Here is a 14,516-nt window from a genome sequence, read left to right as displayed (position 1 = left end):
GAGCCTGCTCTGCCATTCAGTAAGATCATGCCTGATCTGATCATGGACTCAGCTCCACTTCCCTGCCCGCTCCCCTTAACCCTTTACTCCCTTATCGTTTAAAAATTTGTCTATCTCCGCCTTAAATATATTCAATGACCCAGCCTCCACAGCTCTCTGGGGCAGAGAATTCCATAGATTTACAACCTTCTGACAGAAGAAATTCCTCCTCATCTCAGTTTTAAATGGACGGCCCCTTATTCTGAGATTAATAATGTTCTGGGCAGGGGAACTTTTCAAGTGATTTTGCTTGAAAAGAGGAAAATTGATGTTACTGTGGCAACACCTGAGGCTATGTACTGTAGAGAAGCACTAGGACTGGAAAATGTTGAAAATACATCCTTAAGGTTGGGTTTAAAAAAAAAAGTACAGATTGTAGGAGGAGGTAAAGGCTGAAGGAATTCAAATTTTTGAGGTCCCAAGGAAGAACAAGTCAGATCATGAGACGATATGATGAGTGAGGAAGCAGAGAGCAGGAAGCATGTATAAAGCTATTCTATATCACCTCAAGCTGCTTTTATCAAATTAGTCTAAAGGGATCATACTTTTTTTGAAGTTTTTTGTGATTGGTGCAGGACTTTTTTTGGACATGCATGATTTGAATCCACTCCTCCAACTTTAGCGAGACGTTAATCTTTGTGAAAGATTAACGCTATTTTTATATTGCTACAATGCTGTGCACAGTTAAGGTAATTTAAAGAAACCCAGTTTATCTGATCCTTATCACATTGCAGATGCTTTAGCCATAATCTTCCAAAGCTTTGTCAATTCAGAATTTGTACCTTTTTAGATTGGAAAATTACAAATTTAACTCCATTATTTGAGAAAAGTGAGAGAAAAAATTGAAAATTATAGACATGTTAGTTTAACATCAGTTGTGGCAAAAATATTGGAATCCATAATTAAGGACAGAGTGATTGAGCACTTGGTGAAATTTGAACTGATTAGAGAGAGCCAAGATGGATTTATAATGGGTAGGTCATGTCTAACAAACCCAACTGAATTTTTTGAGGATGTAACTAAAGTAGTAGACAGGGTAATGTCTATGGATATCGTTTATATGGACATCCAGAAGGCATTCGATTAGGTTCCACACAAGAGATTGTTAGCTAAACTTAAAGCTCATGGCATTGAAGGCAAATTATTGACCTGGTTAGGAGATTAGTAGAAGACAGAATAGGGATAATGAGTATGTATTTGAATTGGAAGGAAGTGACTAGTGGTGTCCCATAAAGATCTGTGCTGGAGCCTCAATTATTCACTATATTAATTAATGACTTGGATAACACAATAGAAAGTCATATATTTAAGTTTGCCAATGACACACAGAATGGAGGCATCTTAATTAATGCAGACAGGAGCATAAAATTACATTGAGACATTGATAGTTTAAGTGAGAGGGCAAAACTGTGTCAGATAGATATCAATGCAGCTAAGTGTGAGGCCATCCATCTTGTACCAAAAAAAGATAGCTCCACGTATTTTTTTAAAAGGTGAAGAGCTAGAATATTGGAGGTCCAAAGAAATTTAGGGGTCCATGTACACAGTTCCCTAAAATGTAGTGGTCAGGTACAAAAAGTAATCAAAGGAATGTTAACTTCTATAACGAGAGAGTTAGAATATAGAAGGGGAGGAAGTTTTTCTATGGCTTTACAAAGCCCTGGTTAGACCACATCTGTAATATGTGTACAGTTCTGGGCACCGCACCTTAGAAAAGATATTTGGCCCTGGAAGGAATGCAAGGCAGATTCACCAGAATGTTACCAGGGCTCCAAGGGTGAGATTATGAGGAGAGATTACATAAACTAGGCTTGTATTTCCTGGAAGATTAAACAGTGATTTGATTGAGGTATTTAGATTTTTGAAAGGAATTGATTAGGATAGACAGAGAAACATTTTCCACTGGTATGGGAGTCTAGGACAAGGGAACATAACCTTAAAACTAGAGCCAAGCTATTCAGGAAAGAATTTAGGAAACTTCCCATAGGGTGGTAGAAGTGTGGCACTCTCTCCCACAAAAAGCAGTAGTTACAGTGTACTAGCTCAATTAATCATTTTAAATTTGATATTGATGGATTTTTGTTAGCCAAGACAAATGGGTGAAGTTTGGTTACAGATCAGCCAGAATCTGATCAGGATCATAGGAACATGATTAGGCCATTCAGCCCCTCGAGCCTGCTCCACCACTCACTCAGATCATGGCTGATCTGGCCTAACTCCATATACCCGCCTTTGGTCCATATCCCTTAATACCTTTGGTTAACAGAAAGCTATCAATCTCCGATTTTAAAATTAACAATTGATCTAGCATCAATTGTCTTTTGCAAAAGAAAATTCCAAATTTCTACCACCCTTTGTATGTAGGAGTGTTTCCTAATTTAACTCCTGAAAGGTTTGGCTCTAACTTTTAGATGATACCCCCTAATGCTAGATTCTCCAACCAGTGGAAATAGTTTCTGCACTATCTGTTCCCCTTAATATCTTGAAAACTTCGATCAAATCACCCCTTAGCCTTCTAAATTCCAGGAAGTACAACCCTAATTTGTTACTCCTCGTAACTTAACCCTTGAAGTCTGGATATAATTCTGGTAAACCTATGCTGCACTCCCTCCAAGGCCAATATATCCTTCCTAAGGTGTGATGCCCAGAACTGCTCATAGTACTCCAGGCGTGGTCTAACCATTGTTTTGTACAGCTGCAGCATAACTTCTGCTCTCTTGTATTCTTCTCCTCTAGATATAAAGACCAGCACCCCATTATTAGCCTTTTTGATTATTTTCTATGCTTGTTGATATTTTAATGATCTATGTACCTGGACCCCCAAGTTTCTTTGGACCGCCATGATTTTTGGCCTTTCACCATTTAAAAAGTACCCTGTTCTATCCTTTTTAGATCCCTACAATGGCACCTATCTTCGGCATATTTGGATATATGACTTTCTATGCCATCATCTGATTGAATGGCGGAATAGGCTCAAGGGGCTAAATGGCCTACTCCTGTTTCTATGTTCCTATGACCTTGCTATGCGCAGCATTGGTTTCCGTGTTTCCTACATTCCAACAGTGACAACACATTGGCTGTAAAGTTCTTTGGGATGTCCTGAGATCGTGAAAGGTGATATATAAATGCAAGCTCATTCTTTCTTTCTGAAAGCTGGTACTTGGGAAAACTAATTTGTTTTTCTGGGAACTAGCCAAACAATTGTGGCAAATAGGCCGCAGAGGATTAGGCAAATTTCACATGATGGATTCAACATCGAGAGATAAACCTCTGCAGTCACCTGTAAGGAGATGAAGTGCTTGTTTCTCAGCTTGATGAAGTTGCAGAGTAACTTAACTCTGGGCAGCTGCTAACCACAATTTCCTATCCCTGACTCCTTTGATATCTGCAGCAATGTATGACCAGGGTTGTGTCTATAAAACCTTAGAATTGTGGTAATTATTATTTCCCTCAAAACATGTTTCCCTAACATGTGAATAATTCACATGCTGTTTATGTTGTTCAACTGCCGCAATGAAGGGGAATTGTAATGTAGGGTCAGTACAATGAGTAATTACTGAAATCTTGTGTCAATCCTCTTTTTCTCTTCCCACTTTTAAAATTATTGTAATTGTAGATATGCAGAGGGAGCGCCTCTCTCCATTTTTAATGCAACAGTTGAATTAAATTATGTGGATCTAGGACATCTGTTCCATCATGTTCAGAATGATGGGTTTCTAATACTTGCAGTCAGTTTATAGATAGTTTGAGGGCCATTTTATTTTTCCTGTTCCCATTGGCTGTTTGCTTTGGTGGGTAGAGAATGTCTGAAAAGCTGACCTAGCATGATTAGCTTCACTGTAGATATATCTCTTATCAAATTATGGAGAGATCAGCAGTCGATACTTTCCCAACTCCTGGCTGATGGACCACATGTTTAACCTGTTTTAAATTTATTTACACCTGTTCAATTTGAGATATCAAAGCGTAGCATTTGCATTGAATGTGTGGGTGGTGTATTGAGTTGTGATATTTGTCCGTCTGCGGTGGTTTTAACAAATCTGTAAGCATGTTATTTATAAATGTTTTATGGATTTCTTGCAACTAATGCGTAGACCAACACATCAGGGAATGTACTATCACATCTAGAATTCTGCTGAGATGGATGAAGTGTAGGTTTCATTTCACTGACTTGCTTTAAGATTTTAAAATGCACAGTTCAATATGGGTCAAAAATGTAGAAATCTTGCTCAGTGTCAACAGCAATACATGGTGTGTGAAATCTTATACATTTCAGTGTGGGTGGTGCATAGGTGAATCTCTGAGGGCCACAGTAGCATTGTAGTGCCAAAATTACAATGGATGACATTGGGGAAATATTTACTCTGTGCATTGTATTACTAAATTATTAATGTTCTTCTTCATAAGTAGATTTATGATTTTACTGCACAGAACACACAGAGAAAATTTCCTTATGATTAGATTGAAGGATCGGTGACGCTTGAGAACTTTAACCCTCCCACAAAAAAAACTGCCTGTCTCCCATATATTGTGGATTGGTATTTTCGCACGAATTACATTTATGCTGGAGCCCATATTGTGAATCAAGTTTTTTTTTCCTGCCTTGAATTTCTGCCCCCGCCCTCTTCAACCAAGATTGACAGGGAGATCCGGAATCTTGGAAAGAGGCAGAGAGAGCACTCTTGTAAACTATTACAATGATTTAAGTGAAGAGATATTTCATTTGTTAGACCTCAGCTTAGTCGGATGTTAAGCAAAACTAGTTTCAACTTTGTGTAAAACAAAACTAAATTGTAAATAGGAGAGTAGCCATGGCAAAGGAAAATTCATTTTCGAGCTCAATTAAATGCTGAAAGCAAATTTGGTTTCAAAGAGTTCCCTCAGTATTGTCAATAGGCTTATCAGTATGCTGTGGGGAAAAATTGCATAACACAGTTTGTGATGATATGCTTTTAGTACAATATTCTTAATTCGTCACCTTTGGTTGGTTCCCCCCTCGTATCACTGGTGACAGACCTGTAACTACCAGTGCTTCACCCTGGTATTGTGTAGCTCAAAATGTTCTCTCCAGACACAACCTATGTTTGGAAGGCTAAAATTTATAAGTTACTGATGGATATTTCTTTCACAATTCAAGTGTATATATTATTTAACTTGACACATTTCACTGTACTAAAATCCTAGTGACAGCATTGTCTCTACGGTCCTCAAGGTGGTGGTGGTACGAGTGTTCGAAAGAAAGAAAAAGGCAACTTGCATTCATAGAGCATCTTGTCCACAAGACATCTCAAAGTGCTTTGCAAAGAATAAGTTATTTTTGGAAGTGCTGCCACTTTAGGAATGTAGGGAAATGTAACAGCTAATCTGCGCACAGCAAGGTCACATAAACAGCAGACAAATGAATGATAATTTTTTTGGTGATGTTGTCAAGCACACAGAGAACTTCCTGAATAGTGCCATTGGATCATTTATGTTTACTTGAACAAGCACACAAGGTCTCGGTTTAATGTCTCTTCCAAAAGAGTGCACCTGACAATGCAGCACTTCTTCAGTACTGCACTAAAGTGTGAGCCTGGATTATGTGCTCAATTCCGTAATGGTGCTTAAACCTTCTGATTCAGCGGAGAGAATGTTACCAACTGAGCCACACTGATGCGAGTACTGGAAGGAAAGTTATGTCATGATAATTACCTTGAAATTTTTGTGGACCTGGGAAGGCATCGGAAAAGCCAGTTTTCAGCATGTAATGCGCATGCGCTGAAAACCGGCTTTTCCAATCTGTCAAGCTGGAGCTTGACAGATCGTAGTCAGATCGGGAGCGAGGACATTTGTATGTGCAAATTTGCGATATTTACACATACAGATGTCCTCAAAAATCTTGTGCCTGAAAAAGCAGGCGCATAGCCTACTTTTATAGGCGCAAGTGTTTTAAAACACACAAAAACATAAAAATAAAGTTATGAAAACATATTTTATTGTTAAAATCCCTCCCCAAAATGGTATGTTTATTTTAAGGCATAATTAAAAACTTTTTAAAAAATGGAGAAAATATTTTTTTTATAAGACATTAATAACTTTAATTTAAATTCATCTTAAATATGTAGTGTATATTTTCTATTTTTTATTAATGTTTTGGGGGGGGGTTCTCGTTCATAGTAATACGAGTTTCGGACTTACGAAACTCCTATTACTATGAATGAGAATATACTATACCTGATTAGCTGCCCAGAGCCATGTGACTCCAGCTCCAGGCCTGCGCACGTCCTGACGTGCATGCATTGCGGTGCGCAACAAGAGGAGGCCTGTGCATCGGAAAGTTGAGTGGGGGCAGCAGCTTCAAGTAGGTGCGTATTTTTTCTCTAAAATCTAGTCGAACGCCCGCGGGAAGGAGAAAGCGGAATTTCTGGGCCACTTTACATCAGTATAGAGGCCCCATTCTTGTGCTAAAACGTGCAATGAATTTAGCTGTTAAATAAAATATGCCTTGTTCCACATGTGAACCAAACCAAATGTCAGCGACTCAGTGGAGGATCAACTTCAAAATTGTACTTGATCCCATGAATAAATCATACTCTCTTTTCTGGTTGAAGGTGGTCACCAATCCCAAGGAGATTGCCGGGATCTACAAAGAGTTGAGCAAATTCCCATCTCTGTCGAAAGCCTGCATTGGGCCAGAAGTCATTTCCCAGTATGGAGGGAAATACTGCAACATCTATACAGGTAACAGGAGCAACGAGCTTTACTGTCAGCATCTAAACAGGAGAAGTGGAATAAAATGCTGTATCTTTCTGTAGAGAAGATAGTTGATCTAATGAAGTTCCCATTCTAGTGGTATGAACTGCTTCCATGCTGAACTTAGGTTGCCGTTAAATGGTTTTGTAACTTTACAGTACAGTTTAAAATAAAGGACAGTTGCTTCTAGACAGACCAGAACACAGAATTTCTAACACAACAAAATCCAAATTTCCATCATACTGACTGGTATTCTTTAGCAGCGCTATGTAATATTTGTGGACGGAATTAGGCCATTCAGTCCAACCACTCCGTGTCTGCATTTACCTCCAAGTGAATAAATAAATCTAATAGAAACATAGAAAATAGGTGCAAGAGTTGGCCATTCAGCCCTTCGAGGATGCACCACCATTTAATAAGATCATGGCTGATCATTCCCTCAGTACCCCTTTCCTGCTTTCTTTCCATACACCTTGATCCCCTAAGCCGTAAGGGCCATATCTAACTCCCTCTTGAATATATCCAATGAACTGGCGTCAACAACTCTCTATGGCAGGGAATTCCACAGGTTAACAACTCTCTGAGTGAAGAAGTTTCTCCTCATCTCAGTCCTAAATGGCCTACCCCTTATCCTAAGACTGTGTCCCCTGGTTCTGGACATCCCCAACATCGGGAACATTCTTCCCACATCAAACCTGTCCCGTCCCGTCAGAATCTTATATGTTTCTATGAGAACCCCTCTCATCCTTCTAAACTCCAATGTTTAAAGGCCCAGTTGATCCAGTCTCTCCTCATATGTCAGTCCTGCTATCCCGGGAATCAGTCTGGTGAACCTTCGCTGCACCCCCTCAATAGCAAGAACGTCCTTCCTCAGATTAGGAGACCAAAACTGAACACAATATTCCAGGTGAGGCCTCACCAAGGCCCTGTACAAGTGCAGTAAGACCTCCCTGCTCCAATACTCAAATCCCCTAGCTACAAAGGCCAACGTACCATTTTCCGCCTTCACCGCCTGCTGTACCTGTATGCCAACTTTCAATGACTGATGAACCATGACACCCAGGTCTCGTTGCACCTCCCCTTTTCCTAATCTGCCGCCATTCAGATAATCTGTCTTTGCGTTTTTGCCCCCAAAGTGGATAACCTCACATTTATCCACATTATACTGCATCTGCCATGCATTTGCCCACTCACCTAACCTGTCCAAGTCACCCTGCAGCCTCCTAGTGTCCCCCTCACAGTTCACACCGCCACCCAGTTTAGTGTCATCTGCAAACTTGGAGATAATACACTCAATTCCTTCATCTAAATCATTGATGTATATTGTAAAGAGCTGGGGTCCCAGCACTGAGCTCTGCGGCACTCCACTAGTCACTGCCTGCCATTCTGAAAAGGACCCGTTTATCCCGACTCTCTGCTTCCTGCCTGCCAACCAGTTCTCTATCCACGTCAGTATATTACCCCCATTACTATGTGCTTTGATTTTGCACACCAATCTCTTGTGTGGGACCTTGTCAAAAGCCTTTTGAAAGTCCAAAAACACCACATCCACTGGTTCTCCCTTGTCCACTCTACTAGTTATATCCTCAAAAAATTCCAGATTTCTCAAGCATGATTTCCCTTTCATAAATCCATGCTGACTTGGACAGATCCTGTCACTGCTTTCCAAATGCGCTGCAATTTCTTCCTTAGTAATTGATTCCAACATTTTCCCCACTACTGATGTCAGGCTAACCGGTCTATAATTACCCGCTTTCTCTCTCCCTCCCTTTTTAAAAAGTGGTGTTACATTAGCTACCCTCCAGTCCATAGGAACTGATCCCGAGTCGATAGACTGTTGGTAAATGATCACCAATGCATCTACTATTTCTCGGGCCACTTCCTTAAGTTCTCTGGGATGCAGACTATCAGGACCCGGGGATTTATCGGCCTTCAATCCCATTAATTTCCCTATCAAAATTTCCCGCCTAATAAGGATATCATTCAGTTCCTCCTTCTCACTAGACCTTCGGTCCCCTAGTACTTCCAGAAGGTTATTTCTGTCTTCCATTGTGAAGACAGAACCAAAGTATTTGTTCAATTGGTCTGCCATTTCTTTGTTCCCCATTGTAAATTCACCTGAATCTGACTCCAAGGGACCTACGTTCGTCTTCACTAATCTTTTTCTCTTTACATATCTATAGAAGCTTTTGCAGTCAGTTTTTATGTTCCCGGCAAGCTTCTTCTTGTACTCTATTTTCCCCCTCTTAATTAAACCCTTTGACCTCCTCTGCTAAATTCTAAATTTCTCCCAGTCCTCAGGTTTGTTGCTTTTTCTGGCCAATTTAGATTTGACACTATCCTTATTCCTTGTTAGCCGCGGTTGAGCCACCTTCCCCGTTTTATTTTTACTCCAGACAGGCATGTACAATTGCTGAAGTTTATCCATGTGATCTTCAAATGTTTGCCATTGCCTTTCTACCGTCAACCCTTTAAGTATCATTTGCCAGTCTATTCTAGCCAATTCACGCCTCAAACCATCGAAGTTACCTTTTCTTAAGTTCAGGACCCTAGTTTCTGAATGAACTGTGTCACTCTCCATCTTAATAAAGAATTCTACCATGTTATGGTCACTCTTTCCCAAGGGTGCCTCTCACAACAAGATTGCTAATTAGTCCTTTCTCATTACACATCACCCAGTCTAGGATGGCCAGCTCCCTGGTTAGTTCCTTGACATATTGGTCTAGAAAACCATCCCTAATACACTCCAGGAAATCCTCCTCCACTGCTTTGCTACCAGTTTGGTTAGCCCAATCAATATGTAGGTTAAAGTCACGCATGATAACTGCTGTACCTTTATTGTATGCATCACTAATTTCTTCTTTGATGCTGTCCCCAACCTTACTACTATTGTTTGGTAGTCTGTACACAACTCCCACTAGCGTTTTCTGCCCCTTGGTATTCCGTAGCTCCACCCATACCGATTCCACATCATCCAAGCTAATGTCCTTTCTTACTATTTCATTAATTTCCTCTTTAACCAGCAATGCCACCCTGCCTCCTTTTCCTTTCTGTCTATCCTTCCTAAATGTTGAATATCCTTGGATGTTGAGTTCCCAGCTTTGGTCACCCTGGAGCCATGTCTCCGTGATGCCAATTACATCATACCCGTTAACTGCTATCTGTGCAGTTAATTCGTCCACCTTATTCCGAATACTCCTCGCACAGAGCCTTCAGGCTTGTCTTTCTAACACACTTTGCCCCTTTAGAATTTTGCTGTAATGTGACCCTTTTTGCCTTAGGTTTCTCTGCCCTCCACTTTTACTTTTCTTCTTTCTATCTTTTGCTTCTGCCCCCATTCTACTTCCCCCTTTCTCCTTGCATAGGTTCCCATCCCCCTGCCATATTAATTTAACTCCTCCCCAACAGCACTAGCAAACACTCCCCCTAGGACATTGGTTCCAGTCCTGCCCAGGTGCAGACCATCCGGTTTGTACTGGTGCCACCTCCCCCAGAACCGGTTCCAATGTCCCAGGAATTTGAATTCCTCCCTTGTGCACCACTCCTCAAGCCACGTATTCATCTGAGCTATCCTGCGATTCCTACTCTTGACTAGCACGTGGCACTAGTAGCAATCCTGAGATTACTACTTTTGAGGTCCTACTTTTTAATTTAGCTCCTAACTCCCAAAATTCGTCTTTTAGGACCTCATCCCATTTTTTACCTATATCGTTGGTACCTATATACACTACGACAACTGGCTGTTCACCCTCCCTTTTCAGAATGCCCTGCTCCCGCTCCGAGACATCCTTGACCCTTGCATTCTAATTTACCCACTCTTTTCCGGTATCCATTCAACCCCTTTTCCTTCATCCGCCTGTCCAATTTAATCAAGAGGGCACATTTGCAGTGAGACACAATAGTGGAGTGCAAAATAACCAGTGGTATATCAAACACATTCTGTCGAGTGGAGTGCATCTTCTTCCGCCTCCAGTAACAACAACTACTTGCATTTTTTAATGCCTTTAATGTAGATAAACATCCCTAGGTACTTCAAAGAAGTGTAATCGGGCATTTGACACTGAGTCAAAGAAGGGGATATTAGGAGGGTGACTAAAAACTTGGTCAAAGAGGTGGGGTTTAAAGACCATCTTAAAGGAGGAGACAGTGATAGAGAGGTTTAGGGAAGGAATTCCAAAGCTTAGAATCTAGAGGGCTGAAGGCACAGCTGTCAATGGTGAGGCGAAAGAAGTGGAGAATGCACAGGAGGCCAGAGTTTACAGTGATAGGGAGGACTGAGGTCATGGAGGGATTTAAACACGAGATTGAGAATTTTAAATTTAATTATGGGGGACCGGCAGCCAATTTAGTTCAGAGAGCACAGGGTGATGGGTGAACAAAACTTGGTATGAGTTAAGATATGACAACATAGTTTTGGATAAGCTGAAGTTTATGGAGCTGGAGGGTGGGAGACTTGCCAGGCGAGCATTGAAATAGTAGAGTTTGGAGGCGACAATGGGTTGAATCAGGGAAAGAGACAGGCGATGTTACGAAGGTAGAAGTAGGTACTCTTTGTGATGTAGAGGATCTGGAAGCAGTCTGACAACACAGAGTCAGTGGAGGGGTTGATAAAAGTAGTGGAGAGATAGAATTAGGTGTCGCCATTATACATGAAGAACCTGACCCCATATCTTCAGATGACATCACCAAAGGACAGCATATAGAAGAGGCCAAGGATCCTCGAGTACACCAGAGGAATATAGAAAGTTCAGAGATAAAATTAAAAAGGATATTAACATAGAAACATAGAAAATAGGTGCAGGAGTAGGCCATTCGATAAGATCATGGCTGATCATTCCCTCCGTACCTCTTTCCTGCTTTCTCTCCATACCCCTTGATCCCTTTAGCCGTAAGGGCCATATCTAACTCCCTCTTGAATATATCCAATGAACTGGCATCAACAACTCTCTGCGGCAGGGAATTCCACAGGTTAACAACTCTCTAAGTAAAGAAGTTTCTCCTCATCTCAGTCCTAAATGGCCTACCCCTTATCCTAAGACTGTGTCCCCTGGTTCTGGACTTCCCCAACATCGGGAACAATCTACCAGCATCTAACCTGTCCCGTCCCGTCAGAATCTTATATGTTTTTATGAGATCCCCTCTCATCCTTCTACACTCCAATGTATAAAGGCCCAGTTGATCCAGTCTCTCCTCATATGTCAGTCCGGCCATCCCGGGAATCAGTCTGGTGAACCTTCGCTGCACTCCCTCAATAGCAAGAACATCCTTCCTCAGATTAGGAGACCAAAATTGAACACAATATTCCAGGTGAGGCTTTACCAAGGCCCTGTACAACTGCAGTAAGGCCTCCCTGCTCCTACACTCAAATCGCCTAGCTATGAAGGCCAACATACCATTTGCCTTCTTTACTGCCTGCTGCACCTGTATGCCAACTTTCAATGACTGATGAACCTTGACACCCAGGTTTCGTTGCACCTCCCCTTTTCCTAATCTGTCACCATTCAGATAATATTCTGTCTTCGCGTTTTTTGCCCTCAAAGTGGATAACCTCACATTTAGCCACATTATACTGCATCTGCCATGCATTTGCCCACTCACCTAACTTCTCTAAGTCACCCTGCAGCCTCTTAGCGTCCCCCTCACAGCTCTCACTGCCACCCAGTTTAGAGTCATCTGCAAACTTGGAGATATTACACTCAATTCCTTCATGCAAATTATTGATGTATATTGTAAAGAGCTGGGGTCCCAGCACTGAGCCCTGCGGCATTCCACTAGTCACTGCCTGCCATTCTGAAAAAGACCCATTTATCCCGACTCTCTGCTTCCTGTCTGCCAACCAATTCTCTATCCACGTCAGTATATTACCCCCAATACCATGGTGCTTTGATTTTGCACACCAATCTCTTGTGTGGGACCTTGTCAAAAGCCTTTTCAAAGTCCAAATACACCACATCCACTGGTTCTTCCTTGTCCACTCTACTAGTTACATCCTCATAAAATTGCAGAAGATTTGTCAAGCATGACTTCCCCTTCATAAATCCATGCTGACTTGGACTGATCCTGTCACTGCTTTCCCAATGCTCTGCTACTTCATCCTTAATAATTGATTCTAACATTTTCCCCACCACTGATGTCAGGCTAACCGGTCTATAATTACCCGCTTTCTCTCTCCCTCCCTTTTTAAAAAGTGGTGTTACATTAGCTACCCTCCAATCCATAGGAACTGATCCCGAGTCGATAGACTGTTGGAAAATGATCACCAATGTTGGAAAATGATCACCATATTAGAATGCTAAGCGAGAGCATGAAAAATTCTTGGCAAGTACAATTAAGGAAAAAACAAATGTTCTATAAATATATTAAGAGGATAACTAAAGAAAGAGTAGGGCCTATTAGAGACCATGAGGGTAATCTTTGTGTGGAGGCAGAAGATGTTGGTATGGTTCTTAATGAATACTTTGCGTCTGTTTTCAGAAAGGAAAGAGGCTATGCATATACTGCTATCGAGGAGGAGTGTGAAATTCTGGATGAAATAAACATAGTGAGAGAGCAGGTATTAAGGGGTTTAACAGCTTTGAAAGTAGATAAGTCCCCAGGTCCGGATGAAATGCATCCCAGGCTGTTGAGCGAAGTAAAAGAGGAAATCGCAGAGGCCTTGACCATCATTTTCCAGACCTCTTTGGATTTGGGTATGGTGCTGGAGGACTGCTAATGTGGTACCCTTGTTTAATAAGAGAGAAAGGGATAGGCTGAGTAATTACAGGCCTGTCAGCCTAACCTCAGTGGTGGGAAAATTGTTGGAAAAAATCTTGAAAGACAGGGTAAATTTACATTTAGAAAGGCAAGGATTAATTAGGGACAGTCAGCACGGATTTGTTAAGGGAAGATCATGTTTGACTAACCTGGAGGGTCAATGAGGGAAGTGTGTACGATGTTGTGTATATGGACTTTTGAAAAGCTTTTGATAAAGTCCCACATGGTAGACTGGTCACGAAGGTTAAAGCCCATGAGATCCAGGGCAAAGTGGCAAATTGGATCTAAAATTGGCTTAGAGGTAGGAAGCAAAGGGTAATGCTTGATGGACGTTTTTGTGACTGGAAGGATGTTTCCAATGGGGTTCTGCAGGGCTCAGTACTGGGTCCCTTGCTTTTTGTGGTGTACATCAATGATCTAGATTTGAATATAAGGAGTATGATTAAGAAGTTTGTAGATGACACTAAAATTAGCTATGTGGTTGATAATGGGGAGGAAAGTCATGGACTGCAGGAGGGATATCAGTTTATTGGTCAGGTGGGCAGAGCAGTGGAATTTAATTCGGAGAAAAGTGAGATAATGCAGTTTGGGAGGGCTAATAAGGAAAGGGTATACACATTAAGCGATCGGCCACTTAAAAGTATAGATGAACAAAGGGACCTTGGAGTGCTTGTACACAGATCCCTGAAAGTAGCAGGCCAGGTGGATAAGCTGGTTAAGAAGGCATACGGAATGCTTGCCTTTTATTGGCCGAGGCATCGAATACAAGAGAAGGGAGGTTATGCTTAAATTATATAATACTCTGGTTAGGCCACAGCTGGAATACTGCGTGCAGTTCTGGTCGCTGTATTATAGGAAGGAAGTGACTGCTTTAGAGAGGGTGCAGAGGAAATTTACTAGGATGCTGCCTGGAATGGAGAATCTTAGCTATGAGGACAGATTGGATTGGCTGGATTTGTTCTCCTTGGAACAGAGGAGGCTGAGAGGAGACC

General features: G+C 41.5%; 1 protein-coding gene across 1 annotated transcript in view; it reads left to right on the top strand.

Annotated features, from left to right (window-relative positions):
• The window catches only part of LOC139277359 (acylamino-acid-releasing enzyme-like), a 90,962-nt gene that overhangs the window by 3,962 nt on the left and 72,484 nt on the right, over positions 1-14,516 (top strand). The window contains exon 2 of the mRNA XM_070895719.1: positions 6,630-6,759. Coding sequence (XP_070751820.1) covers positions 6,630-6,759 — 130 coding nt within the window. The remainder of the gene's footprint in view (positions 1-6,629; positions 6,760-14,516) is intronic.

The sequence above is a fragment of the Pristiophorus japonicus genome, chromosome 12 (assembly GCF_044704955.1).
Source record: "Pristiophorus japonicus isolate sPriJap1 chromosome 12, sPriJap1.hap1, whole genome shotgun sequence".
Lineage (NCBI taxonomy): Eukaryota > Metazoa > Chordata > Chondrichthyes > Pristiophoridae > Pristiophorus > Pristiophorus japonicus.
The sequence above is the reverse complement of the archived record's forward strand: the minus strand, read 5'-3'. Positions and strand labels throughout refer to the sequence as shown.